Source organism: Panthera pardus, unplaced genomic scaffold (assembly GCF_024362965.1).
Source record: "Panthera pardus isolate Hobbes unplaced genomic scaffold, ASM2436296v1 HiC_scaffold_11, whole genome shotgun sequence".
Classification (NCBI taxonomy): Eukaryota; Metazoa; Chordata; class Mammalia; order Carnivora; family Felidae; genus Panthera; species Panthera pardus.
The window spans coordinates 7,173,882-7,200,405 of NW_026526666.1; the positions used below are offsets into that span (position 1 = coordinate 7,173,882).

General features: G+C 48.4%; 1 protein-coding gene and 1 long non-coding RNA gene across 2 annotated transcripts in view; one reads left to right on the forward strand and one right to left on the reverse strand.

The window, feature by feature from the left end:
* Nucleotides 1–3,543: 3,543 nt before the first annotated feature.
* On the forward strand, nt 3,544–6,059 carry LOC109272139 (uncharacterized). Its single transcript, XR_002082309.2, has 2 exons — nt 3,544–4,044; nt 5,379–6,059. It is a non-coding gene; the product is annotated as an uncharacterized LOC109272139 (long non-coding RNA).
* A 1,318-nt stretch (nt 6,060–7,377) lies between these two features.
* The window catches only part of PTGFRN (prostaglandin F2 receptor inhibitor), a 79,004-nt gene continuing 59,857 nt past the window's right edge, over nt 7,378–26,524 (reverse strand). Inside the window, exons 6-9 of the mRNA XM_053890743.1 lie at nt 23,752–24,171; nt 15,441–15,548; nt 10,636–10,941; nt 7,378–9,128 (exon numbers count right to left, since the gene is read on the reverse strand). Coding sequence (XP_053746718.1) covers nt 8,962–9,128; nt 10,636–10,941; nt 15,441–15,548; nt 23,752–24,171 — 1,001 coding nt within the window. The 3' untranslated portion in view covers nt 7,378–8,961. The remainder of the gene's footprint in view (nt 9,129–10,635; nt 10,942–15,440; nt 15,549–23,751; nt 24,172–26,524) is intronic.

Here is a 26,524-nt window from a genome sequence, read left to right on the forward strand (position 1 = left end):
AGCAGTGACCCCACAGGAAGGGACCATACTGACCTCAGTCAACACCCTTGTGAGGCAGAGGAAGAAAACAGGCTTTGAGAGGGCCCAGCTGTGACCTGGCCCCGCGATGGAGAATGATACCCAGGTCTCTTCCCACTTGCCTGGCTCCACCAGGAGCTGACAATTAGTTAACCAAGGCCGAAGAGCTTTTCATGGGGCATGGCGACTCCTGTCTGTGGGGAAAAGGCTGAACTGGACTTCTGTGGGCAGGGGCAAGAGCCAGGGCGTTGGGTGGGGATGCGGCTTGGGCGTAGAAGATGGGGAGTCGGGGACGGTAGCAGAAGAGAAAGAGCAGCAGAAGGCATTCCTAGGCCATCTGCCGTCTCCAGATACTCCCTTGCTAAGGGCTAGTCCTTAAATTTCCTACCAGGGAGTAACTGACAGCTGTGTCTCATCTCCCATTTGTATGCAGACCATCACATACACTTCCAACCCCACCTTGTCCCTTAAGTGCCAGCCCAACCACCTTGCTGGTGGAGAACATTTCCATTTGAAGGTCCTCCAGGAAACTCAAACTGGAGTCTGAAGCTGAAATCCTTGTTTTCTTGTTCACACTTTGAGTGTCCGACGTGGTTGGACGCGGCTGTATCCACCCAGACCCACGCTCTGGCCTCCACACTCCACATCCGGTTATAAAGTCCTATCGGCTCTTCCTCAAATCTTTGAGGAGTCCATCCTACCTGCTGCTGTCACAACCGGGGGCCTCGATTTTCCTGCTGGACCAACGCAGTTCAATTCATCTCCCAGCCTTCCCTGCACACCACCCTCCCCGATAACAGGATGATGTAACATAGAAACCTAGCCAGGCATTCTCCTGATCAAAGTGTTTCGGCAGCTCCTCAAATATTTCTAGAAGATCCAGTCCACACTCCTTGACTTGACCTTTATGAGCCAGCCCTTGTCAACTCTCTGCCCTTCAGACACAGAACGGTGTCTTTCTGCTGGGTCTTACCATTGTTTCCCTCTTTAACTGTGCAGATACTAACTCCTCTCCTTGGAACCCTGCCCCCTCCCTACCTGGGAAATACCTGTTCATTCAAAACAATTTAAAATCTAGGCTTGTAGATTCTGTCATTTTTATATAGTAATAAAATGAATTATTTATGTGCCACCCTCTCCTACAAGACCTATGAAATTTCGTAGTGATAGGATCCAGTGCTGACTCATCTATCTAGTCAACAAATACTCAAAGCTTAGAATATTCAGGCTCTGTGGCTGGTGTACTGATTTACAACACGCACAGGAATTTCTCCCTTACCCACGGCTTTACTTTCTGCAGGCACCTGCAGCCTTTTGAAAGCAGGTGATCCTCCTTCTGTCACACCGCCACAAGGTCAGTAGTAGCCTAACGCTACATCACAATGCTGACATCCGTCACTCACCTCACTTCATCACAGGAAGGAGAGTTACAGGACCACAAGATATTTTGGGAACAAGAGAGACTACATTCACCTTTTGCTATCGTATATTGTTATCATTGTCCCATCTTATTAGTAGTTATTGTTGTTAACCTCTTACTATGCCTAATTTGTAAGTTAAACTGTATATATGTACACATAGGAAAAAAACATTAAGTAAACAGTTTGGTACTATCTGTGGTTTCAGGCATCCTCTGGGGGTCCTGGAATGTATCCTCTGTAGATAAGGAGTGGGGGGCATGAATGTATAGACTTTGGAGTCAGAAAGGTCTCAATTCAATTCCTAGTTCATTTGAGCAAATTAATGTGTCGTAATTTCCTTATTTCTAAGAACGGGAATATTAACAGCAGGAACTCTATCATCTGAAATGATTAGAGCTGTTGGTCAATGAACAGAAAATGTCAGGTAAAGTTGAGAATTAGAAAGATTCCTATGTACGTTACGCATGTTATTTTCAATTGGAAGAAGATTCCTATGTACGTTATGCATGTTATTTTCTTTTTTTATTTTTTTAACGTTTATTTATTTTTGGGACAGAGAGAGACAGAGCATGAACAGGGGAGGGGCAGAGAGAGAGGGAGACACAGAATCGGAAGCAGGCTCCAGGCTCTGAGCCATCAGCACAGAGCCCGACGCGGGGCTCGAACTCACGGACCGCGAGATCGTGACCTGAGCTGAAGTTGGACGCCCAACCGACTGAGCCACCCAGGCGCCCCTATGCATGTTATTTTCAATTGGAAAAAGATTCCTATGTATCTTACACGTTATCTTCACGTCAACCAACGTATTCATTCACCAATCTCTCGACATAAGCCCAGGTCTTTCCTTGGAGCATGGGTCTGTTTTCCAGAGGCTTCTAACCCTTTCCTGCAGAGACCAAACCTATCATGTCTAGTCTAAAACTTTAAAGTTTGAGTTCTTTCAAATGAAGTAAGAACTTACGATTTCTTCCAAATGAAGAATTTAAGAAACATTTGCGAAGCCAACAAAGTACAGAATCTTTTCCACATTTTCGTGATTTGTCCGCCATCAGTCTTTAACAGTTTTGCCTGGACCTACTGATAGCATTTTTTTTTTTTAAAGCAATTTGTCTTGGTTGAGCCTTTCCAGAGAATTCATCTTACTTTTATCCACACTTGGTTGGCAAGCTGGAGCTTCTGTATGCAGTTAAGAATATGCAGATTATGACCTGCTGAATGAGGGGGCACGAGCCACACACGTGGGGTCAGCAGGTAGCTTTCTCAGCATCCAAGCCCCCCAGGGCCGCTTTGATGGAAGGTGCAGTTTCCAGACACTCACACAAAGGACGTAAAGTCACAAGATTTATTACTTGCACATCCCAGCCAACGGGCATAGGGGCACCAAGCTGGGGTTAGGGTGGCCTCCGTGCCAAGGTCACGGGTGAGCACGAGATAGAGAGCAGGGGAGCAAACCCCTATTAACTTTAAGGTGCTTGGGGTGGAGGGTCTCAATCCAACTTTTCCAGGGCTTCACTCTAAATGGTTATTTTATTTTAAATTTTTATTTATTTTTGAGAGACAGAGAGAGAGAGAGAGAGACAGCAGGAGCTGGGGAGGGGCAGAGGGAGAGGTTGGGAAACAGGCTCTGTGCTGATAGCAGACAGCCCGACGCGGGGCTCAAACCCACACGCTGCAAGATCATGACCTGAGCTGAGGAAGTCAGACGCTTAACTGACTGAGCCACCCAGGTGCCCCTGTGACAAAAATATTTTAAGTTGTTCAATAAATAACTATGTGAGCTTCTGAAATTACAAACGCGTGTATTACAGGGTCTTGTTCCCAAAGAGCCCCTCCAAGTGGCTATTTCAAAAGGTGTCCAGAGAAACACAAAGCGGGGACTGATGGCAGGATTCCTAAACTCAAGTCCTTCCCTAAGTGTCCAAATTCTGGGTGGGAGTAGGGTCGTCACCTGTAAACATCTAGGCATCTCGTCACCACACCTCTTTTTCTGGCACTCACATCTCACTGGTGGCCGTGCAATGGACTTATGTAATCACAGGAGCCACACTGGTGGCAAAACAGGTTGGAGGATAATCAGGACGGCGAGGGCTGAGGTGAACGTCGCCGCTGTAGGTGGAACTCAGGTGTGCCCGTGCAGCCGGCAAGCCTCAACTGGCGAACGTATTAATCATGTCCTTCTATGTTGTTTTCTGAGACTCTAATATCTAGGGCCTCGTTGACCCTGGGGACCGCTGCTCCCAGAGCCGGCCAGTTCCTAGCGAGAGGAACTGATTCACCGTGAGCACGCCTTGCACGCACAAAGCCACGGACCCAGAGCCCACGCCCCCACCACCTTCTCCAGCGGCACCCACACTCAGGACCACTGTCTCCTGCCCTCCTCACCCCAGGGCCAGGTACCAGAAAACTAGGTTTTAGGTTTTCTGCACCCCAGAGCCCAATGAAATTAACCAAACTGCGGACCCTGCCTTGCCCGTTCTTCCCCGTGAAAACCACGATAAAGGCTGCTGCCTGTGCTTCTCCCCGCCCTCCACCTCCTGATGGACCCTGGTCTCGGCCGTGTGGCCTCCCAGCGTGTGGCACGGTGCACCCCCTCCTCTTGGGATCGGTGAGTATAAAACAAACTAGCTTTTCAGTGCCGGTCATCTCTTGTTCTGCTGGCCCTGTAACACCTAATAATAACAAAACCCGTATGTTAAAAAAAAAACAGGGTGCGACGTACAGTGGTCTGTGGGTCAGAGTTAATGAGTGGCTTTTATTGGGAAGATCCAGTTACACGGAGAGCAGTTAAGACAGCGTCTGCTGAAGCCACCGTGGGAAGACTGGAGGTACTTAACCTGGTGTACGGCATATTACAATAATCCCTGTGTTTGCTGTTGCCATGACGAGGCCCCTGGGGCCACAGCAGCGAATGGTCCCTGCCCTCACACCACTTTCAGGCTTCCACAGCATTTGTCCGGGGCCCTCAGCTAGCCGGGAGGAGCAGAAAAGGCTCCCTGGGACCCAAGTACAAGTTAGCCAGGCAAGCAAATGGTATGTGGGCAAGGTATGTGGGGAAGCAAATGTTTGTTTTGTTTTTAATTTAAATTTTTTTTAATGTTTATTTATTTTTGAGAGAGACAGAATGCAAGCAGGGAGGGACAGAGAGAAAGGGAGACACCGAATCTCAAGCAGGCTCCAGACTCTGAGCTGTCAGCACAGAACCCGAAGCAGGGCTCGAACCCACGAACTGTGAGATCATGACCTGAAGTCGGACCCTTAACCGACTGAGCCACCTAGGCGCCCTGTCGTTTTGTCTTTGATTTAAACTGAGGTAGGAACAGGTTCGGTCATCGGTAGGGGGCTGCTAAAACCCAGCTGTGACTATGTCACATTCTGATGTGAGCAGAACCCTCCTGGTTCACCGAGAAGCATGAGTGACGGGCCATCCCCCACAGTACGGCATTAATTGTGCATGTATACTTTGCATGTACCTTCTATATCCTTAGGCAAGGTTAGTAACTGGGATGCAGACCCGGACCCTGAAGACCTCACAGAGAAGCTCCCTACCCAGGACACTATGGGACCCACAGGGGAGTGTGGGGTGGGGGGGCAGAGACCAGCAGAGAGTTGGGGCTCCAGAAGCCAGTGGCCTGGGAAGGAGCACTGTTTTTCTATCACAGGGGCCGGCACCTCCTGGACCAGTTTGGCTCCAGACTGGGTCATGAGTCAGAAAAGCCGTTGTGTTCCAGTCACGATAAGGTCACAGAACCTTGCGTTTGTTTCCTCATCCGCAGAAAGGAACAACGTCCAACTTCCCCCTCTCATGACGAGAGACCCGTAAGGTCATGAGAACTTACCAAAGAACCAGGAGACCTTCCTCGGCAACAGGATCCTGGCCCCCAGCTTTCCGTGTGGTGGGGCTCTCAGTACTGATCCTGTTAGATCCACTTCTATCTTTAGTGACAACCTACAATGTTATTGCAGGAGTCAGAGAGATCGGAAGGTGTTAAAGCTGCCACTGGCATTCGGCCGTGATGCCTCACGCAGAGGGGACCAAAAGGTAACGAGACCAAGTTCCTCACACGACTTCAATTTAAATTAAACTTCCTTTAATGAAATAAAAAACAAACGGTGCATTGCATAATATCTGTGGTCACAGTATAAAACAATACAATTAGTTCATGTAACATCGGGTATGGACAAAAATACACGAGACCCTTTCTTTGTCTATGTCAAATCTGGCAGATCCTTCTGTGCGACGCTAAGAAAGACAGAGAGTCAACTTTTTTTTTTTTTTTTTTTTTCGCCTAGTGATCTGCGCGCAATATTTATCACGGAGAATTTGGTCAAACAGCAGAGGAGGACTTACCGAAATCCCAGATCCCTTCTTCCTCTGCTGCCATTGGTGAAGCTAAAAAAAAAACACAAGTTTTCTGAAAGTAGCAAGTTGTGTAGTATTGCTTATTATTCCTGCCCAAAAGGCTCAGTCTTTGGCTCACGGATGTCAGTGACAAAATCATGGCTGCAGGCAGTCTGTAAAGCAAGAAGCGAGAGCCACCGGGGGAAACAGACAAGGGTCTGGGCAGGAGGGATGTCCTTTGCCAGGATCTTAAGGAAAAGCCACGTGGTGGGGGGGGGGGGGGAAACACACAAATAAATACATTTCTAAATTAACATTTAAATCCAGTTGGTGAGTCAGAGTTCCATCGTCCCATGAAAAATCCGAAGCGTTGTTAAAAAGTCAGAGTTTGCATTTTTTTTTCTTTTTTCTTTTTTAAAAAGTGAAAAGTGTTATGTAAACATCATAAAGTAAACAATTGAAAGTAATTTTGAGGCTTCTATCTGAACATAGCTTAGGCTCTTCCTGGGGGCTGTTTTTATGATTAGTAAAAAAAAAAAAAACAAAAACAAAAACCCAAACTGTTTATAAAGTTTCTTTTTGTTAAGAAGTGCAATTTCATCTGTGTGAATTGTGGCTAGGTTCTTCTTCTGTTCACACCAGTGCCTCTGGCAGGAACCCCCTTCCAGAAGAGCACTTTGGGGGGGGGGGGTGGGGAGCCGTATTTGGTACAGCAAGAGAGTGTATCTCACATATTTAAAAGGACACACATTCCAGGCCAGTTTCTGGCCCTGGATGGAGTGAGGTCCCTGGTACAACACCCTGGGATTTCTTCCTCCTCTGTACCAGCCCCGCGGCGACTGGCAGTGTGGCCAGCCCCACGATCACAGGGTGGGGTTGGGGTCAATGCCTTAGCAACCCCAGCCTCGAGCTGCAGTGGCAGTTTGCAGTCAAATGCTCTACCATGGAGCGATACCCCCAGCAGTCGCGGTTTGAGAGCAGAAGGTACAGCATGTGAACACCTGTCACTTGCCATGTGTCTGGCGTGACCCGTCCATGGTTTTACGCATACCTGGGGCCACCTGGCCACACTCACAGCAAGGTACCCTTTGCTCTACCAAGAAGGGCCTGCACTACGACAATCCTGAATCTTCTTTTAATGGTGATAACTGTGTGGACTCAAAGGGCACTGGTGTCCCTAACGTAGCACCTGTGAATGTGTGTTCCCTCTTCCGTTCCCGTATATACAATCACCTGGGACCCACCTCCTCTGAGATAGCATAGTTAAGAAACAACTGGTAGAAAAGACCCGAATCTAGTGCCATCAAGGCCTCCTCCTGTTCCTCTGGTCACCCGTGCTCGGGTGGGGCAGGTGCTGGGCTTGGAACTCATTTGTGCCACTACCGTTAACACGGCGTCTACCGTGGGTGGTCCCCTAGGTGAGCAGGACAAAAAGGGAAGCGGGGTGGCAATCTGCCTCCTGGGGGCGACTCAGTGACAAGGGCAGAGTGGGCTGTGGGCAGCGCAGGGAGGGAAGCAGCGGGGACGATGGTGAGCCGGTGGGCGGGGGAGTGTGGCTCGTCTGGCCCCTTGTGACAAAGAGCCGCACATGAATGGCCATCATTTTGTAGGACTTTATTGCTCAAAACAAACGAATCTTTTTTCCCTTCGGAAGACAGAGCAGCGTGAGATCTGTCAGAGCCAGGATGAAAGCGCAGAGGATTGCAGTGCGGGGCATGACTCACCAGTGAGCCTCAGAAAGCCCACTGGGATGCTTCCGAAAGGCCAGTGCTATGCAGGGGCAGATGCCTCGGGGAGCAGAGGAGCTCTTTTGGTCTGCGTCCTACTCCGGGTACGAGCAGTCGGGCAAAACGGATTGCTCTCAGATCTACTTTGTAGGCTGTTCACACGGCAGTAAATTGCTGGTTTCCTTCGTGTTCCTAACAGGAAAGCAAACATACCACAAAGCGTACCCTTGCTCGCTGACCCCCGGCGGGGGGTCTTACGAAGACTTGAAGGGCTGAAAAGGTCATGGAAAATGCACGGTTCTTCCAGGCAATTTCTGATTCTGTGAAGTCGGTCAGTCTTGCAAAAGCAGCAATACACCTTCACATTAAGGAGCCCAAGCAGCCACGAAGGACGTGGGGTACACGTGTGGGTGTCCCTCGGCGGCCGAGGCCTTCGCCTCCCACGAAGGGCAGGAGAGGGGGACGGAGGTGGCGTCCTCCTCCAGACACAGCCCCGGCACCCCGACACTCCTGGCCCGAGCCGAGGACAGCTGACCCCCCAGGACCCTCTTCTGCGCTCCCTGGGGCCCCCTGAGGCACGGCGGCCTCAGAACCATCGGAGTGAGGGCCTGCTCCTTCCCTCGTCCCCAACCTCGTCTTCCTTGAGGACCTTCTTACTGCCCCGGACAGAGGTGGCTGTGTATTTTTCTTCATATTCATTCTTAAGGCTAAGGTGGCAAGATAAGGTGCTTGGTGGGGAGCCAAATTCTAGATTCCAGGGCCATTTCAGCACGCTCACATAAAGCAAATACGAAAGAAATGGAAAGGGGGCAGAGAAGCAAAAAAAAAAAAAAAAAAAAGAGGAAAAGGAAAAGAAAAAAAAAGCATTTGGGCTCAGTAAGAAGTTACATACTGCAAGTTTAGATTTCAAATGTCTAAACCCCTGAAAATATGGGGTGGGTAGGGTGGTCAAAGCCACGAATGAGCCTGCGGCACAGGTCTGTGTTGTCGCTGGGCCGGGGCGGACAGCTTCGTCTAGCGGCCCTCCTAACACTGGCCTGACACGGAAGCTGGCTCCCGGCGGGCAGCTCTGTCCTCACCTAAGACAAAGAACTCTGAGAGCCACCGTCCTTCCTCACCGCGACCCCTCGAAACCAAACATACGAACACACACAGGTCAGAGATCTATAAACCGGTAGGAGAAAAAAATTAGACAAAGGGTAACCATTAAAAAGCCGCAGCCGGGAACACACACACGCGATTGTTCTACCAGAAAGTGCCGTGGGAAGAAGAGTCGTGGGCTGGTAAACGTGTCCGCGCTCAGAACTTGACATGCGGGGGGGAGAGAGCGCCCGGTCCCACCTGAGATTGGAGAGGACTGGTTTCTAGTGTCACACACTGCGCGTGAAAAAGATCGCGGTCCTCCTCCCGCCCCGTCGCTCCTAGACCGCCCCTGTCGCGGCTCCCCCGGCGTGGCCTAGTCCATTTCCATGGACATGAGGCGGCGGCGCTCACGCCTTGTCTCCTGGACCTCCTTCTTACAGCACCAGTGGGAGCTACAGTACCCGATGAGGCAGGACAGGAGCCCGATGACGGTGGACAGGCCCACGCCGATCAGCAGCGGGTACTTGAAGGCGTTCAGCACTGGAGGGAAGGAACAGGGGGATGCCGGTCAGTGATGCGAGGAGGCGGCCTCGGGAAGCCTGCCCCCTCCTCTCCCCTCCCCTCCCCACCCAAGCGGGTGTCCCCGTGGGGCCCAGCTCGCACTCAAGTTGTCCCCAGCACCTAGCGCAGCGCTCCAGGCAGGAGCCCTCTTATCTGCCCACAAAGTGAGCAGATGACACCCCGCCCGTTCTGTGGGGGAGAAACAAAAAACCGGGAGAAAGATTTCGTTCGTTTGATGTCTCTGAATGTCAGCTTGCTTTTTAGGGTTTTGGCAGGAGACTGATTTTTAAAAGTCAGTATAAGGGCGCCACACATTCAGCAGCAGATGCGTCCTTAAAAGAAAAAAAAATAACACACAACACTGTTCATACATCAATTCTGTGCATCGAATAACTGAAGTGTACTAGCGGGGCTATTTTAAGTAACACTAGAGTCGATTATCCAGGAAAGTGAATAATTCCCTCCCTTGTTCAGGAAATCTGGCTTTTCATATGGAGCTACTTGAAGCAAGGAATTTCTGCGATGCAAACAGGGGATAAATGACGAAGTTTCAGGAATGCACAGACACGGTACGGACTGCACACCCCCAAATCCCAAGTCCCTTCTCCCAGAAGCAGCAGCACTCTTTGCGCGGGGGCTAGCACGCCTGCTGGCAGCTGGCATTTAATGTCGCTCACCTTTCAGAAGAGCCCATCGTACGGCAGAGGAGACAGAGCGCCACAGAGGCTAAGGCATCCGTGGACAAGCTGGGGCTCCAGTTCCAGTCTCCCCCACACTGACATCTCCTCAGGGACACCCACTCAAAGCTCTCCCCTAACCCTCGGAGGCGCCGGGACTTTAATTCTCTCTGGGGAATTTCTCCATTAACGTGTACTCTGAAGTTTTTGCAGAGAAGACAGGTTTCTCATTAGCCCAGGAACAGCTGCCCCCGCTCTGGGATGCTCGGGGAACAGAGGGGTGGGAAGGGGACCCTCCGACCACCTAGTTAGAATGACTCTGGAGGTCGGTGTGGGCCAACAAGGCAGGGAGCCCCCTTCTCGTCCCAGGGTTCCGGAGAGAACCCCCTGCATGCTAATGACACCAGTTGGATCCTCCCTTTTCCAAGAAGCAAAACCAAGAGGGCAGGAGGGGCAGGAACCCACTCACCGCCTCTCCCGGGGCCCTGAACCCGCTCCCTCGATGCCGTTCTCTGGCTCTGCCTGGCAAAATCCATGCCAGCCCTGTGACAGGGAAAGGGGTCTGCACAGAATTCGGAGAAACCATCAAACGTCTCTCCGGTAAGTCCTAACCACCACCTCCCGGTGGCGGCTTGGGCACACGATGCCGCACCTGGGGTAGCAGCAAGGCCTCCTTCTGCGTGCCGGCCCAGGGCAGGTCTACAGAGAGAGAGAGGGCCGGGTGCTGGGTGGCACATTCCTCAAAGGGCGGCCACCTGACCCTGTCGGCCGCCGCACAGCCCAGAGACACAACCGGACGTCCTCCTTACCATCCATCTTCACAGTCACAAAGATGGGCTTGGAGTAGATCTCTGCCTCCTTCTGCCAGGAGCCTGTTGGGGACCTCACCCACGGGGTCACGGAGCAGTAGTAGTTGCCAAAGTCCTGGTCCTCGGAGCCATGGACTCGCAGCAAGAATTCCAGCACGCCGACACGCTCCAGGCTGAGCTCGCTCTTCCGGTCTCTCTCGGCCATGGTCACAATCCCCTTCCGATCCAGAGAAGACAGGAGGACGGGAGCCTTGTCCAGACCGAAGGAGTGCACCGCGAACCAGGACACGTCAAAGGCCATGTCGTCTGTGGATTACAGACCACGCCAAAACCCTGGGTCAGCGCAACGGGCGGAAACACCACACGAGGCTAACACGCGCGTAACCTCGCCAGGGGCCAGCGCTGGCCTGTATGCCTTGGGTCTCACTGGATCCTCGCGACCCCATGATGACGGCTCTGTCACACTGCCCGCTCAACGGCGGGACCAAATACCTTATTCGAGGTCACAGAGCCAGGGGCGGGAGAACGTGTGGCTTTACCCAGGGAGCGTAGCTGCGGACTCTGCCCTCTTTTTTTTTTTTTTTTTTTTTTTTTTTACATTTATGTAGTTTTGAGAGAGACAGAGCACAAGCGGGTGAGGGTCAGAAAGAGAGGGAGACAGAATCCAAAGCAGGCTCCAGGCTCCGAGCTGTCAGCACAGAGCCTGACGCAGGGCTTGAACTCACAAATCGTGAGATCGTGACCTGAGCCAAACTCAGACACTTAACTGGCTGAGCCACCCAGGCGCCCCGACTCCGCCCTCTTTTTTTTTTAATTCATTTATTTTGAGAGAGAAAGGCAAAGGGAGAGTGAGCAAGGGAGGGGCAGACAGAGAGGGGGAAGAGAGAATCCAAGCAGGCTGCTGTTAGCGCAGAGCCCGATGTGGTGCGAGAACCCACGATCCGAGAGCAGGAGTCGGATGCTTGACCGCCTGAGCCACCCAGGCACCCCCAGAATCTGCCCTCTCTATCCTGCCACTGCCCAGTCCAACGGGCACCCCAAACTATCTCCCACAGCAGTGTTCCTTGACATTTCAGGCAGAAGAGCCCAGACCCAGAGGCCGCTAACCGCGGTCAAAGACAAAAGGTACGTAAAGTGACCGGTACACAATTCAGTGTCAACAGTTTAGATTTTATTGTTCTCAGTCCTTTTCTTCCCCGGCCGAAGCACTCAAGTTCCAGACAAGAGGGAAAAAAACCGTCAAACTGAGAAAATTGAACACAACTTAACAGTCCCAGAGAGGAATACTACTGAACCTTAAAGTACTCTGCAAAACGAGGGCTCTAACAGCGTCAAATAAATGAAGATGGGCATCTGACAAAGAAGACTGGTACAAGAGGCAATGCTCACAGGGTGTGAAGTCAGAGCACATGCCATGAGCCCCTGACCTCTTCCTCTGGCCGTTCCCAGTGGAGCAGCAGTGTCAGAACTGGGACACATCCAGCAGGCAAGAAAGGACCACGAGGCCACAAACACGGTTTTCTCTCTCTGTGTTTAAATGTTTATTCACCTCTCAGAGCCAGTGAGAGAGAGAGACAGAGCGTGAGCAGGGGAGGGGCAGAGAGAGAGGGAGACACAGAATCCGAAGCAGGCTCCAGGCTCCGAGCTGTCAGCACAGAGCCCGATGCGGGGCTCAAACCCACAAACCGTGAGATCACGACCTGAGCCGAAGCCGGACGCTCAACCAACTGAGCCACCCGGGCGCCCCCAACACCGTTTTCTCTCAAATTCACTTGACAAGGCTTTCTGCATACATGTGAAATTACCCCACGTCTGTTAAACAAAAAGTAACATTTATTCACTAGCGAAAATACACTGGTGACCTCCAATAGCGATACGTCAAGGCAAACCGTATTCAGGTGCTTACGTATTAAAAGAAAAAAAAACAAAAGCAAGACTTTGTACAAAATTATCCACATGGTTAAGTCCTTTCCAACTTGCTCTGGAAATGCTAAGCGCCAGAGCAAACCTCAGCTCCCTACCCACAGGATGACAGCTCTCCACGCCAACGCTCAAAATACCTGCTTTCCCTCCCCCTCGTCCGCTGTGGCACTTGAGCAGAAAATCGGATTGTTCTCAGTGTGTGGGTCATCTCTTGCCAAGAAGACCAACTCCCCGGGGGAAGGGGGGGCAGAGGAAGTGCTGTCAACATCCTCACGCCCTCACGGTGCCAGGGCAGAGGGGGCCCCCGGGATCATGGTCACGTGCTCAGTGCAGCTGTCGCCTGCAGACGCGGGGCGGTTACTGAAGGCAAAGTCACAACTGCTGTCCCCGTTATGTGGGCTCCGATTCGTGCCCCAGTCCCGCCACGCCTCACAGAGCTGAGGCCGGCCTGGAGGGCCAGGCTCCCGGGCTGGACCAGTATTGGCGGGCCACGTGGCCTGGAGGAGTGACTTAATTCCCCGAGGCTCAGTTTCCTCAGCTGTAAAATGAGTATTAGGGCTTCACCGTGGTTAAGTTAGCTATCTCTGCAAGATGCTTAGAACAGCACCTCGCACGTAGGAAGCGCTCGCTAGCCCTACCTCCACAGTACGACATGCACCGTCCACAAACAGGTGCTAACAGGGAGGGGGTTAGCGCCTGTAGCAGAGGCTCGCGGTGCCTGCCCCGACCAGCTGCTGACGGTGCTGACTGCTAACACTCTCACACCCGTGCCCTCTTGCCGAGGGTCAGCCTCAGCTGACGGAAGCCACCTCCTGGAGGTTAGGAAACACCCTTGCTCCCCAACCGTGTTCAGCCCGTGAACAGTGGCTGACTGACGGCGGGGATCTAAAAGCCCAGTCCCTCACCTCAAGGAGGCCATACTCTGTGGTACAACCCACGCGCCAGAACTCCCCGTGGGGAGTTAAGACTCGTTCTGAAGTCACGTCTTTGCCTGGCTTCCTTCCCTTGCCCGGCTGGACTCCCTCACTCCCTGGGCGCACAACTTCAATTAATCACTTGCACACCTGTCTCGGGGCTTTGCTTCTAGAGGACGTGACCTAAGACACTGCCTCTAAAGGGCCACACGATCTGCCCCGTCCCTCCCCTTCTGGGCACAAGAGCGCCTTGGTGCTTGGCCCACGTATGTGATATGTCCTTTCCAAAAGAGAATTCCTTCACGGCCCATCGGATGCGTGAGGAAAACCTGAATTATAGCGTGTGCTTAATTATTCAGAATCTTCCACCCATACTGTCCACGGGGGCAAAGTTCTGGAAAACTGTGATCTGCATGATAACAGCCACCTAGAGCTTCGGTAATTACCCTGGGGGAAAAGACTCTTATATTAAGGGCATGATTAATATACGGGGACCCATTCATTTGCTGAGAACGAACATTTACATGATTTACTTTTGCACGTGTCACAAACGAGCTTCAAGGGTAAACATGGTACCAACCGCTGAAAAGGACGTACCTCCCCTCCTCCTGCCAGCCTCTTATACTTTCACTTTCGTTTCTACTTCTGAATCCCACTCTGTCCCCCCCCCCGTCCACATCTCAGCTTATTCGAGACCGAGGCACCCTACCCCGCACCTTGAGAACAGAGCTAACCAACTGGTGGCTTGGAGGGACTTCTTTTCTTTTTCACCAATTCTTCTTTCTCCCACCTCTAAACCTCAACCATGTCGAGGCTCCCTGCAAGAACCAATTCGGTGTCAACCAGCTAGTCCCGGGGTCCGTAACCTGCAGCCCGCAGGCCAGACCCAGCCTACCACCTATTTTTGTCAATAAAGCTTCGGTGGAACACAGCCAAGCGCATTTGCTTACATACTGTCCGTGGCTGCTCTCGCTGTGGAGGTGACTGCTGCAGAGGTGACTGCTGCAGGCCTCCCACGAGGCCAAAAATACTTCTCACCGGAACCCTTTATGGAACATAACTGCTGACCCTGCGGTAGTGGCTACCCGAACCGCGGGCCGGAGGGCCTGCGGCCACCCAGGCCTCTGCTGCTCGATGCCAGAGGGATCGTGCCGTTCACTCTGGTTTCCCTGCAGGCCGTCCTCGCGTTGCTTACAACCTGCCCTGAATACAGAATGAAAACCTGCTTCCCGTGCCCACCCCAGGGCCACGCATCCAGTGGTCTCTGCGCAGAGCTCGATTCCTTTCAAACCCTGCGGGTCTAAGTGTCAGGCGAAGACACCGACTGGTCGCTGAAGGGGGCCAGGCAGAACAGGTGTAAGACTGATGGCCCACGGCTCCCAGGCGTCCTGTTGGCAGTGCTAATATTTTTTGCAAAGAAAAGGTTTACAAAGGTTTCCCAAGAATTTAAACAATAGCACCGCCTGGTCGCTCGCCCCATTTACTCTGCTCTGTATTTCATCACAGACTTAACACCACCTGATATTACATTATATGGTGATTTCTGTCTCCTTAATCAGGTGACAAGCTCCGTGAGAAGAGACGTGGAGTGTTCTAGTGCCTCCTCTATTCCCAGTACCTGTTGACAGAAGACACTCAATGCATCTCTGAATGAATAAATGAATGAAAGACCAGGGAAAGGGGCTGGACTCTGCTGGTAGGTTTCAAAGCAGCTTGTATTGGCCCCGGAAGTGGCCCACTGATTGCCTTGAGAGCTCATGTTCCAGTGTCTGGAATCATCTAACGCACAGATGCCTCCATCGACAAGTGTTTATTAAACACCTACTGAGTACCAAGTCCTGAGCTAGGCAATTTTGGATCAGCCGAGAGTCTAATCCCTGGCCTCCAGGTCTACGCAACACAGTGGGAAGACACGAGACACATTCAGGGAAAGCAACATGGAGCAGGAGGTAAGACAGAGAGAAATACCTGGATCCAGAGCTCCTCCTTCAACAGCGATGATACAAAACAGCTTGATCAGATCTCCCCGGATAACCGACGGTGTGTCTGAATGCACGGAGGCATTAAATATAGGACCTGGAAAACAGTGATGGCACCTCATTATTCCCGTTCACACTCGTGTTTAAATTCCATTCCTGGCGCTCTAATGGCCATCTAAACGTGGCCCGCCTTCCTTGGACCTGGGCTAGGTGGCGGTCTAAGGTGGCTTTGCTTCTCTTCAGGGACACGTGCATCACACACAGTCAAATGAGCGTCCTCTTCATTACAGCCACCACAGAACTCTTCCTACAGAATTACTTTTGCTTCTGGCTTTTCCCGTACCTCTTCTCTGATGACAACCGTGGTCCCATTCGAAGGCCACCCCCACCTGCCAGCCTGATACAGCCTGGGTTGCTTCTGCTTCTGTGCGGGTCACCTCCAGGCCAAGGTGGCAGGAGAGCAGAGGGAACAGGACTGGACTGGGGACACTTCTGCCCCCCGACGGGGAGAGCGGCCTCGCTGTGCTGGGGACAGGGGCTCTGCCGTTAGGAGGCTGAGATCCAGTGAGCAGACCAACTTGCCAACAATGACGACACTGTAGGGGGCACTGGCGGGCACCACAGGCTCAATCTGTCAGGGGAAATCGAGGCAGCATGGGTATTGCTTCAAAACACTACCCACACAAGATCGGTCTTGCACACCTTCCTGAGAACACCTCTCCTTGACTTTCAGTTTGCTTTAAAAAAAGAACTTTTTCCTTCTTCCAGAGGCCAGAAGATGGTGCCACCCAAAGTGTGCTAACTATATAGGGCACAGGTACTCCAAGCTTTCGAGTTGTGAGCACAAAAATGAGCAACGAAATTGGAAGTATAAAGAGTGAACACATAAAGAGGATTTAGTGCTAGAATTTCATAATATTTGCCACAGAGTCAGTTAGATGCATCTGACTGTAGATATAATTGCTATTATGCTATTTGATTACTAGACGTAAGTAAGTGACTTATTAAATTAAAAACAAAAAAGTATGCCAGGGCACCTGAGTGGCTCATTTGGTTGGGCGGCTGACTCTTGGTTTCGGCTCGGGTCATAATCTCACGGTTTGTGAGTTCGAACCCCACGTCGGACTCTGCACTGATAGTGCGGAGCCTGCTTGGGATTCTCTCCCTCCCCCTCTCCCTAAGAATAAAATATGGGGCACCTGGGTAGCTCAGTTGGTTGAGCTTCTGACTTTGGCTCAGGTCATGGTCTCACGGTTTGTGAGTTCGAGCCTCACATTGGGCTCACTGCTGTCAGGACAGAGCCGGCTTCAGATCCTCTGTTCCCCTCTCTCTCTGCCCCTCCCTTGCTCATTCTCATTCTCTTTGTCTCTCTCTGTCTCTCTCAAAATAAAAATTAAAAAAATAAAATAAACTTCAAAAAAAAAAGTATCCCTTTGCATGGCTGCAATCTGGCTCCTATCCTCTTCACTCCTTTTACTCCTCAGTTTTATGTGATGGCATTATATAGCTTTCAGCCAACCTGATCCGAAGAGCTCAGTATTTACCTTATTCTAATTTCTAAAATCTCAGAACAGGCAAACCTGAAGAAGGTTCCAGAATACCTATGGGACTTCTCTTGGGTTTCCTGGGAAGCAAAAAGAGATGGCCCTGGACACAGATTCTGAAACTCATTCAAAGCTAAAAATATTGTGATTACTATCTTTTAAATCAGATCATCAAAGAGGAGGAAGTACTCTTTTTTTTTTAACACCTACAAGAAATGACCGAGAAAGAGTGTGAAGGTCATGCGAACCAACGAGGCAGAGTCGAAAAGGCTGTATTTTCACTTCACCGTGAGTGGGAAGATGAACTGCTCGGATTGCTTTCCTCACACCAAGGACCAGAGTGGTCTGTTCTGCTGGGAGAAAGGCAAAGGGTGGGTGGAGGAGACGGCAGCTCAGGGGGGTGGGGCAGCCCTGAGCAGGTTGTGGGGAGAGTTCAGATGAACCACAGGCAGCAGGAGGGCATCAACTCTGGGAGCAGGGCAGGGGGATCATGACAGAATGGCGGTCCCGGGCATGGGGAAAGGGACGAAAGCAGAGAGAAGAGGGAAGCCTGACCTACGTGTGGACGGCCTGCCCTTCAATTAACTGCCCTCCCAGCCACGGTTCCCACAGGTCCTGACCAGCCTGGATTTGATCTACCTCGATGGCTCCCTGGGAGTGCATGTTAGTAGAAGCCAAGGTGACCCGTGAGGACCACACGTTTTCTTTTCTCTGACTAGAAACAGAGCTCCACCAAGGGGCTTTCTGGAAGTGTCCAGCCCCCTTCTGACAGACCACAAAATGAAAATAAAACAGGAAGATCCTCATCATGGATTTAGGTTTCTAAATTTGAACCCGCAAAGGAAGACTTAGCAATTTGGACAAATTTCACTTTCGTTTCTTTGTATGTCCAAAGAAAAACCAAAATGCCTTGTAGGTCACAAGTTATGGTTGTCATTTCCCCTAGCGGCTACGGCTGTGGGAACAACGGAGCACTTGTGCTACGGCTCACGATGCAGACAAGGGTCTGGGAAAAGGCCTTCATTGTGATATATAAACGGGGGTGCACTTCCTTCTAATGAAATCAACAACTTGCTGTTAATATGGGTCTTTATGCCAGCCTTGGAAATATTTTTATTATGGTCAATTTCTGTGGTAATGCTGTTTTTGCGAGGGAATTTGGTTAACTTCACAGATGACAGACGTCGGCACAGAGAATGTAAGTGAACAATCAGAGTCACTAGATGTCCCCCGATTCCTAGTCTGCAGAGAGTAAGCACATGGACCACTTAGTTTTTAAATACAAACACCGACAGGACCATGTTCCAACTCCAGCCCCTAAAAAAAGGTTATCAACAGCAGTATTTTTGTGAAAGCCCAAACTGTAGGCCATCCACATGTCCATCAATAGGGTAATGGCTAACTAAATTTTCTAGGAGGTGTAGTCATTAAAGTTGTTATTTACCTAGAATTTGTTTTAACATGAAAAATACGTATCTTATAAGGTTAAGGCGGGAAAGCAGATCATGAAAATGTATATACGGCCTGAAGTCACAGTCATGAAGAAAACACGTAAGAGAGGATTTCTAGGAAGACAGACAACACCAATTAACAAGGTCTGGTAGGTTATGGGTAATTCTTTTCCTTTTCTACTGTATCATATTTAAAATTTTTTTCTCTTTTAAGGAGAAGAGCTTTCGTATTATCCTTTTTGAAAGGCCAAAACCTTGAACACCATAACATTTAATCCATATTTCCCCCTGACACTTTGGGTCAGTGAAATTCATGACTCAGCAGGGCCCCTTGGGAAACACCGTCCTCGTACCAAGAGGCAAGTACCCCCAAACCAGAGGATAGAAAGGTGGACACCAGGAAGGACCTCTTTGTCATATGGCTCTTATGGTGTGCTGCTGATTTTTAGGAAGCAAACACTCTTCAATATCAAGTCAGTGCTTGCTGGGAGTCAATCGATGTGAGGGCACTGTGCTGGAAGGATCTGATGGCAACTTCTCCTAATTCAACTGTGAACTGGCCATGACAACTGCATGGATTAAATACAATAAAAACTTTAGCCAGTCTAAGACCGAAGCCAGTCTTCAACCTTTTATCATTTTATCTGTTGTGCAGAGATTTTTAAAGAATTGAGAAATAGATTCAATACCCATTCCTCACCCAGGAATAAAAAGATCTTATGTCTCCCTTCTTTCCCATAACAAATCGAGAGGAAGAGCAAAAAACAAATGTAAAACAAGATGGAATAAACTCCTATAGAGAGTAAAACAGATACATGAATGAAAGACAAAGACCACATAATCCTCTGAATATCAATAGATACAGAATAAGTATTTGACAACATTCACCATCTCTCATGGTAAAAACAAACAAACAAACAAACAAACAAAAACAAACAAAAAAACCACTCACCAAACCAGTAATGAAGGGAAACTTCCCCAACTCAATAAAGGGCATCTATGAAAAACCCACAGTTACAATGATTCTTAATGGTAAAAAACTGCAAACTTTCCCCGTAAGATCATGAACCAGACAAGGATATCCTCTCGTGCCACTACCATTCAACATTGTACTAGAGATGCTAGCCAGGGCAATTAGGCAAGAAGAAGGCAAGAAGAAGGCAAGAAGAAGAAGGCAAGAATTAGAAGGCATTCAGTTTGGAAAGGAAAAATTAAAATTGTCTTTATTCACAGATGCCATTTCATTGTATTTAAAACAGTCCAAGGAATCAACCAAAAAAAAAAAACAATTAAAACTAATAATAAGCCCAACAAGGTTACAGAGTCTGACATCAATATAAAAGGTTGCAGAACCTGACATCGATATACAAAAATCAGTTGTATTTCTTTCTATACACTTGCAACGAATAAACAGAAAAGGAAATTAAGAGAGCCATCCCAGGGGTGCCTGGGTGGCTCAGTCGGTAGAGCGTCCAACTCTTGATTTTGGCTCAGGTCATGATCTGCTGGTTCGTGGGCTCCTGCTCCATGTCAGACTCTGTGCTGACAGCATGGAACCTGCTTGGGATTCTCTTTCTCCCTTTCTCCCTTTCTCCCTCTCTCCCTCTCTCCTTCCCTCCCTCTAAATAAATAAATAAATAAATAAATAGCTAGCAATTCCATTTACAATAGCATCAAAAAATAAAATACTTAGGATAAATTTAATGAAAAGTTCAAGATTTGTATGCTGACAACTATAAAACATCACTGACAGAAATTAAAGAAGGCCCAAATAAATAAAAAGGTGTACCATGTTCATGGATTGGAAGGCAGTACTGTTATATGGCAATACTCTCTAAACTGATCTACAGATTCAACAGAAGTCCTATCAAAGTCCCAGCTGTCATTTTTGCAGACATTAATGGGTGATCCTAAAATTCATACAGATATGCAAGGGACCTAGAAAAGCCAAAACAATCTGAAAAAGAACAAAGTTGGGAAGGCTCATATTTTTTGATTTCAAAACTTACCTCACAGCTCAGTAATCAAACAATGTGGTACTGGTATAGGAACAGACATACAAAGCAATGTTATAGAACTGAGAGTCTAAAAAAACCCTTACACTTATGGGTAAATGATTCTTGACAAGTGTGCCAAGACAAGTCAAGGGGGAAAGAAGAGGCTATTCAACAGATGGTGCAAGAACAGCTGGTTCTTCACATGTAACAAGGCAAAACTGAATCCCTTCCCCTGCCACACACAAAAATTAACTAAAATGGATCATAGCCCTAAATGTTAAGAGTTGAAACGTAAAACTGTTAGAAGAAAACAGAACCATAAATCTTCACAACCTTGGATCAGGAAATTGTTACTTGGACAAGACACCAAAAACATAAACAAAAAAAGAAAAAACTAAATTGGACTTCATCAAAATTAAAAGGTTGCATGCTTCAAGGGATACCATCAACAAAGTGAAAAGACTACCCACAGACGGGGAGAAGGTATTTTTAAACAATGTATCTGTGAAGGGGCTTGTATCCAGACCGTATGAAAAACTCAACTAATCAATGATAAAAAGATAAATAACTCAATTTAAAAATGAGTAAACAATCTGAACAGACATTTCTCCAGAGAAGATACACATATGACCAATAGCTACACGAAAGGATGCCTAACATCAACAGTCATTGGGGAAATGCAAATTAAAGCCACAATAAAATACTACTTCACACACCCACCAGGTTGGCTCTTCTAGAAAAGATGGAGAATACCAGGGTTGGTGAGGATGTGCAACACTTAGAACCGTCACACGTTGCCGGTGGGAATATAAAACTGAGCGGCTGCTTTGGAAAACAAACATGGCAGTTCCTCAGAGTTAAAGAGAGCTACCGTATGACCCAGCATCACTCCTCGGTGAGAAATGAACCCTCATGTCCATCCAAAATCTTGTACGCTAATGTTTATGCCAGCATGATTCACAGTAGCCAAAGAGTGGAAACAACTTAATGTCCATCAACAGACGAATGGATAAATGAAATGTGGGACGTCCACACAATGGAATGCTATTCAGCCACGAAAAGGAATGAAGCAATGGCACACACCGTAACATGGACACTTGAAAACATTATGTAAAATGAAAGAAGCCAGGCACAAATGTCCACATATGTGATTCAATTTATGTGAAATGTCCAGAAGGGGCAACTCTACAGAGACAGAAAGATTAGTGGCTGTGGGGGCTGGGGGTGGGGGTGGGGAGTACTAATGAGTCGAGTTTCTTTCTGGAGTGATGAAAAATTCCGGAAGAGATTGTGGACGGTTGCGCAACTCCGTGAATATACTAAAAACTACTCAATTGTACAGTTCACATGGGTGACTTTTCCAATGTGTTAACCGTAATTCAATAAAGCTATTATTAAAAAACAAACAAGCAAATACACAATAAAAGAAACTTGCACTTTCTCTGCTCTTTCCAAATTTCAGGGTTTAAATCAATATTTCCTCTTCAGTAACCTAAAGGTTAACGGATTAGAAGATGCCAGAAGACAATTTTTTTAAGTTTTTTTAAAATTTATTTTGAGAGAGTGACAGAGAGAGAGAATGAATCCCAAGTAGGCTCCATACTGTCATCTATCAACAGAGGCTGATGTCAACACAGGGCTCAAACTCAGGAACCATGAGATCATGACCTGAGCCAAAATCAAGAGTCAGATGCTTAACCAACTGAGCCACCCAGGTGCCCCAAGATAATTTCATTATAGTATTAAAGTTTATGTTAATACAAAATAATACTAAAAAAAAACTTTAACAGAAAAAAATAAACTTTAAGGTCTAGTTTACTTTTAATATAAAAAGTAATCATTTAATTCAACAAATATCTCGTATTCACTATGCTGATTCAATTAACACTTGAATTTTTACAGGTGAGCATAAATGTACACGTTCAGAAATTTCTCCCTGCGATCCATGGGAGATTGACTGAAAACATTCAACATTAAACTCACAAATGATGATCGTTCACCTTGATATCCTAAACAAAACTGGGGATCAAAAACTTTTAACTGACCTACCTACCAAAATGCACACACATACCCAGAGATTTCAGAAGAGCTTCATGAATTACACAGATGAAAAAGAAACATTTCTCTATGTATCCATGCCATTAAAAAAAAAAAAAAAAAGTGGACCTTTCTGCCTTACAGGCATAAAAACATTCTACTTAACCAAAGATAAAATCAAGTCGGAAATAGACACAAAAATGCCCTTGTTTTAACTGATCTTCCCATACCTGAACACCACCAATAATTATTCCTAACGAACTGGTGACAGGTACATTCATTCATCCATACCACCACAACTCTGGTAACTCGATTAACTGACGGGAAATCTTTCTCCAGTCCCAAAGCAAGGGGAGGCATAAGGTCAGAAGCTCATCCCCTACGGGGAAATACTGCTCTGTAAGTTGGACCAAAACTAGTGCCCATCACCTTCAGTCCTGGGGACCCCTAAAGACCCACTAAAGAGTGAAAGCTATGGGACTGGATGCCATGGGGGTCTTGGCTCTGAACCTTGCACTTCTGGCAAGCCATTTACAACCCCTCTGGGGGTTCAGCTCCCTCTTCTCTTTGTACTCCACCGTGTTCTCTAAAGGATCTAAAATAGCTGAGTTTGGGTTCATCTATTTAAAAAAAAAAAAAAGGTAGTTTTTACACACAAAAACTGATACACGAATGTTCACAAGGATTATTCGCAATGGTCCAGGAAGTAGAAAACACCCGAATGGCCACAAGCTGATAAACAGACAAACAAAACGTAGTGTCTCTGCACACTGGAGTATTATTCAGCCATAAAAATGGATGAATTACCGATACATGCTACAACATGGATATCCTTGAGGACACTAACAATTAAGAATACAGGCAAACAAAAAACAGAAAACCCTATGTTAAGGTGGAAAAAAAAAAAAAAGACATGAAGACCATATATTATATTCCATTAATGTAAAGTGTCCAGAACGGGTACGTTTATAGAGACAGAAAGAAGGGGAGTGCTTGCTGGGAGACTAGGGATTGAAGGGTGTCGGCGGAGGGGTACGGGATTTCTGTAGGCGTATGAGGAAAATGTTCTCCAATCGACTGTGGTGATGGCTGCACAGCTGTGACTGTCCTCAAAGCCACTGAATTATGCCCTCTGAATGGGTAAACTGTATGGCACGTGAATCACACCTCAATAAAGAAAGCCATTTAAAAAAAAAAAAAAGTAAGCCACTGGATCAAGATCCTAGGGTCTCTCTAGTTCAGTGTGTGGTTCAACAGGGCTCCCTACTCACCAGCAGTCTGGAAGTCGATCTCAATAGGATTGGACAGACTGGTTGCTGCTTCTCGCCACAGGCTGCCCCGGACAGGAGACCAGGCTGTCACCACGCAGCGGTACAGCCCCGCATCCGACACCTGAGTCTGGTACATTCGATAGCGAAACTCATCTTCCTGCACCTTCTCTAGCACAACGCCATCCACCCGCGATGCGTCTGTCCAGTTCTCCAGCTTCACCACGGAATCCTGGTCCAGGGAGATGATGTACTTGGTTTCATTGGGGCTGGAGAGGTCCCCAACAGGCTTCTCAGCGGTGATGAGAACAGAGTAGCGCGGCGACTTAATATTCTTGGAAGACACTTTGCACGTCATCTCAAATGTATTTCCTGCAGCAAAGAAAGGCTTTGGCTGCCTTGCCTTCACCACAAGCACGGAATCTGGAACGAAGTACCAGAAAGAGGTGATTTCCAACAGGCCTGGTTAAAATGGACATACGTCTGAGAGCACAATGACGGGGGAATTGGAATTTAGGTGCAAACTGCCACAGGACAGCACTTAAGAAAATCCGGAAACCCGGAAAGAAAACCACACGGATCTGGAAGCAGACTACAGGCCACCATGCTGGATGAAGCAGAAGAGTCTGGAACGATCTGGTGGGCGTGAGGGAATCTGGGAGACTTGCGGTGCCCTCAAGGATAGGAGGCAGAGCTCACGCTTAGAGGACGGGAGGAGACGTGGTTGAACCCAACAGCCAAGGGGGACTCTAGGCCACGCCAGTTGCCTGCCCTCCCCTGAGGTTCTGCTGGGTGAGGGAGAGTCCGCTGGGAGGAGCAGAGCAAGGGAGAAATGGGTTCTTTCCGTTTCATCATATGATGCTCTCGGTCAGAATGGGGTTATTACTCAAGTGACTAGAACACGCACCTGTAGCTCTAGTCCTTCCCACAGAGACACTGTTTTAACATTTTGGGCGAGTATCCATGGCTACACTAACTTTACGTTTAAGCACGGTACTCCCTGCTTCTCTGTGAAAACAGAAATCCCTAAGCATATACACATTAGGAGTCATCTATATTATGACAGCTCAATGTCAGGCACGCGGAAGGTACTTCAATATTGGTTGAATGGATGAATAAATGAATTAAACATATTCTTTTTATCCTTTAATAAGATTATTAATTCTATAATCTGCCTAGCTAAAAACTGAAATTTTTATATTGGGTTTTTGCGGGAGCACCAAACCTATTAGGCAGAACACGTGTGTTATACAGTGTCTGTCCAGTGTCACCGGTTCCTGAGGTCCCACGGAGCCACCCACATTCTTTCTTGGTTCTCCCGTGAGTTTGGTAATCCACTGATTAATTACCCAAGTACTTAGAGCCTCCCATATTCCAGGCACTGGCGATAAACAAAGAATGCCTTATATGCTAGCAGAGGAAGAGGAACAAAATAAATAAGTAAAATATACAGTATGGTTAGCGGGGGATCATGTGTGAGAAAATGAAGACGAGCCAGCAAACGAGGTGGAGAAGGAAGAGCTGTGAGGTAGGAGGGAAGCCTAGGGAGGATACTATCCCACAGCCAAGGGAAGACCAGAGAGGACGGCGTCCCACGGCCAAGGAAAAACCAAAGTACTTCTGGGAGGAGGGAATGATCACCGGCACTAAATCCTAAGTCAACAACCAGCCAACAACTGGATTGTGCAGTATGTCAATCACTAGCGACCTTAACATGAGGACCGGGGACAAAAGCCTGATCAGGGCAGGTGCCAGAAGGAACAGGAAAAAAGGAACTGGAGACACCCAGTACAGACAAATCAAATGCTTTGGCTATAAAACGAAAGAAAGAGCAGTGAGTGGGGGCCAAGGGGCTTGGGGAACGGAAAGATGGAGGGTGAAGTGAGATCAAAATTACTCTATAGGGGCACCTGGGTGACACGGTGAAGCATTTAACTCTTGATTTCGGCTCAGGTCATGATCTCACAGTTCATGGGTTCAAGCCCCAGAGTCAGGCTCCACACTAAGCATGGAGCCTGCTTGGGATTCTCTCTCTCTCTCTCTCTCTCTCTCTCTCTCTCTGTCTCTCTCTGCCCCTCCCCTGCACATGCACATGCATGCATGCTCTCTATCTCTCAAAATAAATACATAAACTTAAAAAAAATTCCTTTAAAGGGACCTCTGGGTGGCTCAGTTGGTTGAGCATCCCACTTCAGCTCAGGTCACGATCTCATGGTTCGTGAGTTCAAGCCCCACGTGGAGCTTTGTGCTGACAGCGTGGAGCCTGCTTCGGAACTTGTCTCCCTCTCTCTCTGCTCCTCCCCCTCCCCCCCCACCGCCACTCTCAAAAATAAATATTAAAAAAGTTACTTCATAAAATACAAAAGTAAAAGACAAGAGGTCTAACAGTACGTTTATAGGTCAACAGGAAAGGTCTGGAAATTGTAGTAATGTTGACAACAGAAGAGGGGGGAGCCACATGCCTGACTGGTGGGAGAAGCTGCCCTTTGCAAGGACCTGGGCTGGGGGCGAGCGTGGGGAAATTCTCCTCTGATGGTTTCTGCTTCTTTAGGGAAAGAGAAAGCAGGGCAAACAGCTGAGGGTAAGGCTGGGAGAGGAGGATTTCAGAGAAGGTGGTATGCAATAATCACTGTGGAGAGGAGGGAAGTGAACAGATTAGGGAAATGCAGAATGATTGCCAGGCAGCGTTAAGAGCTCCGCTGCCATAAACGATCCGAGATTTAAAGAGAAGCCAGCCCACACGTTTAAATGTTTCTGTCCAATGACAAATGCAGGT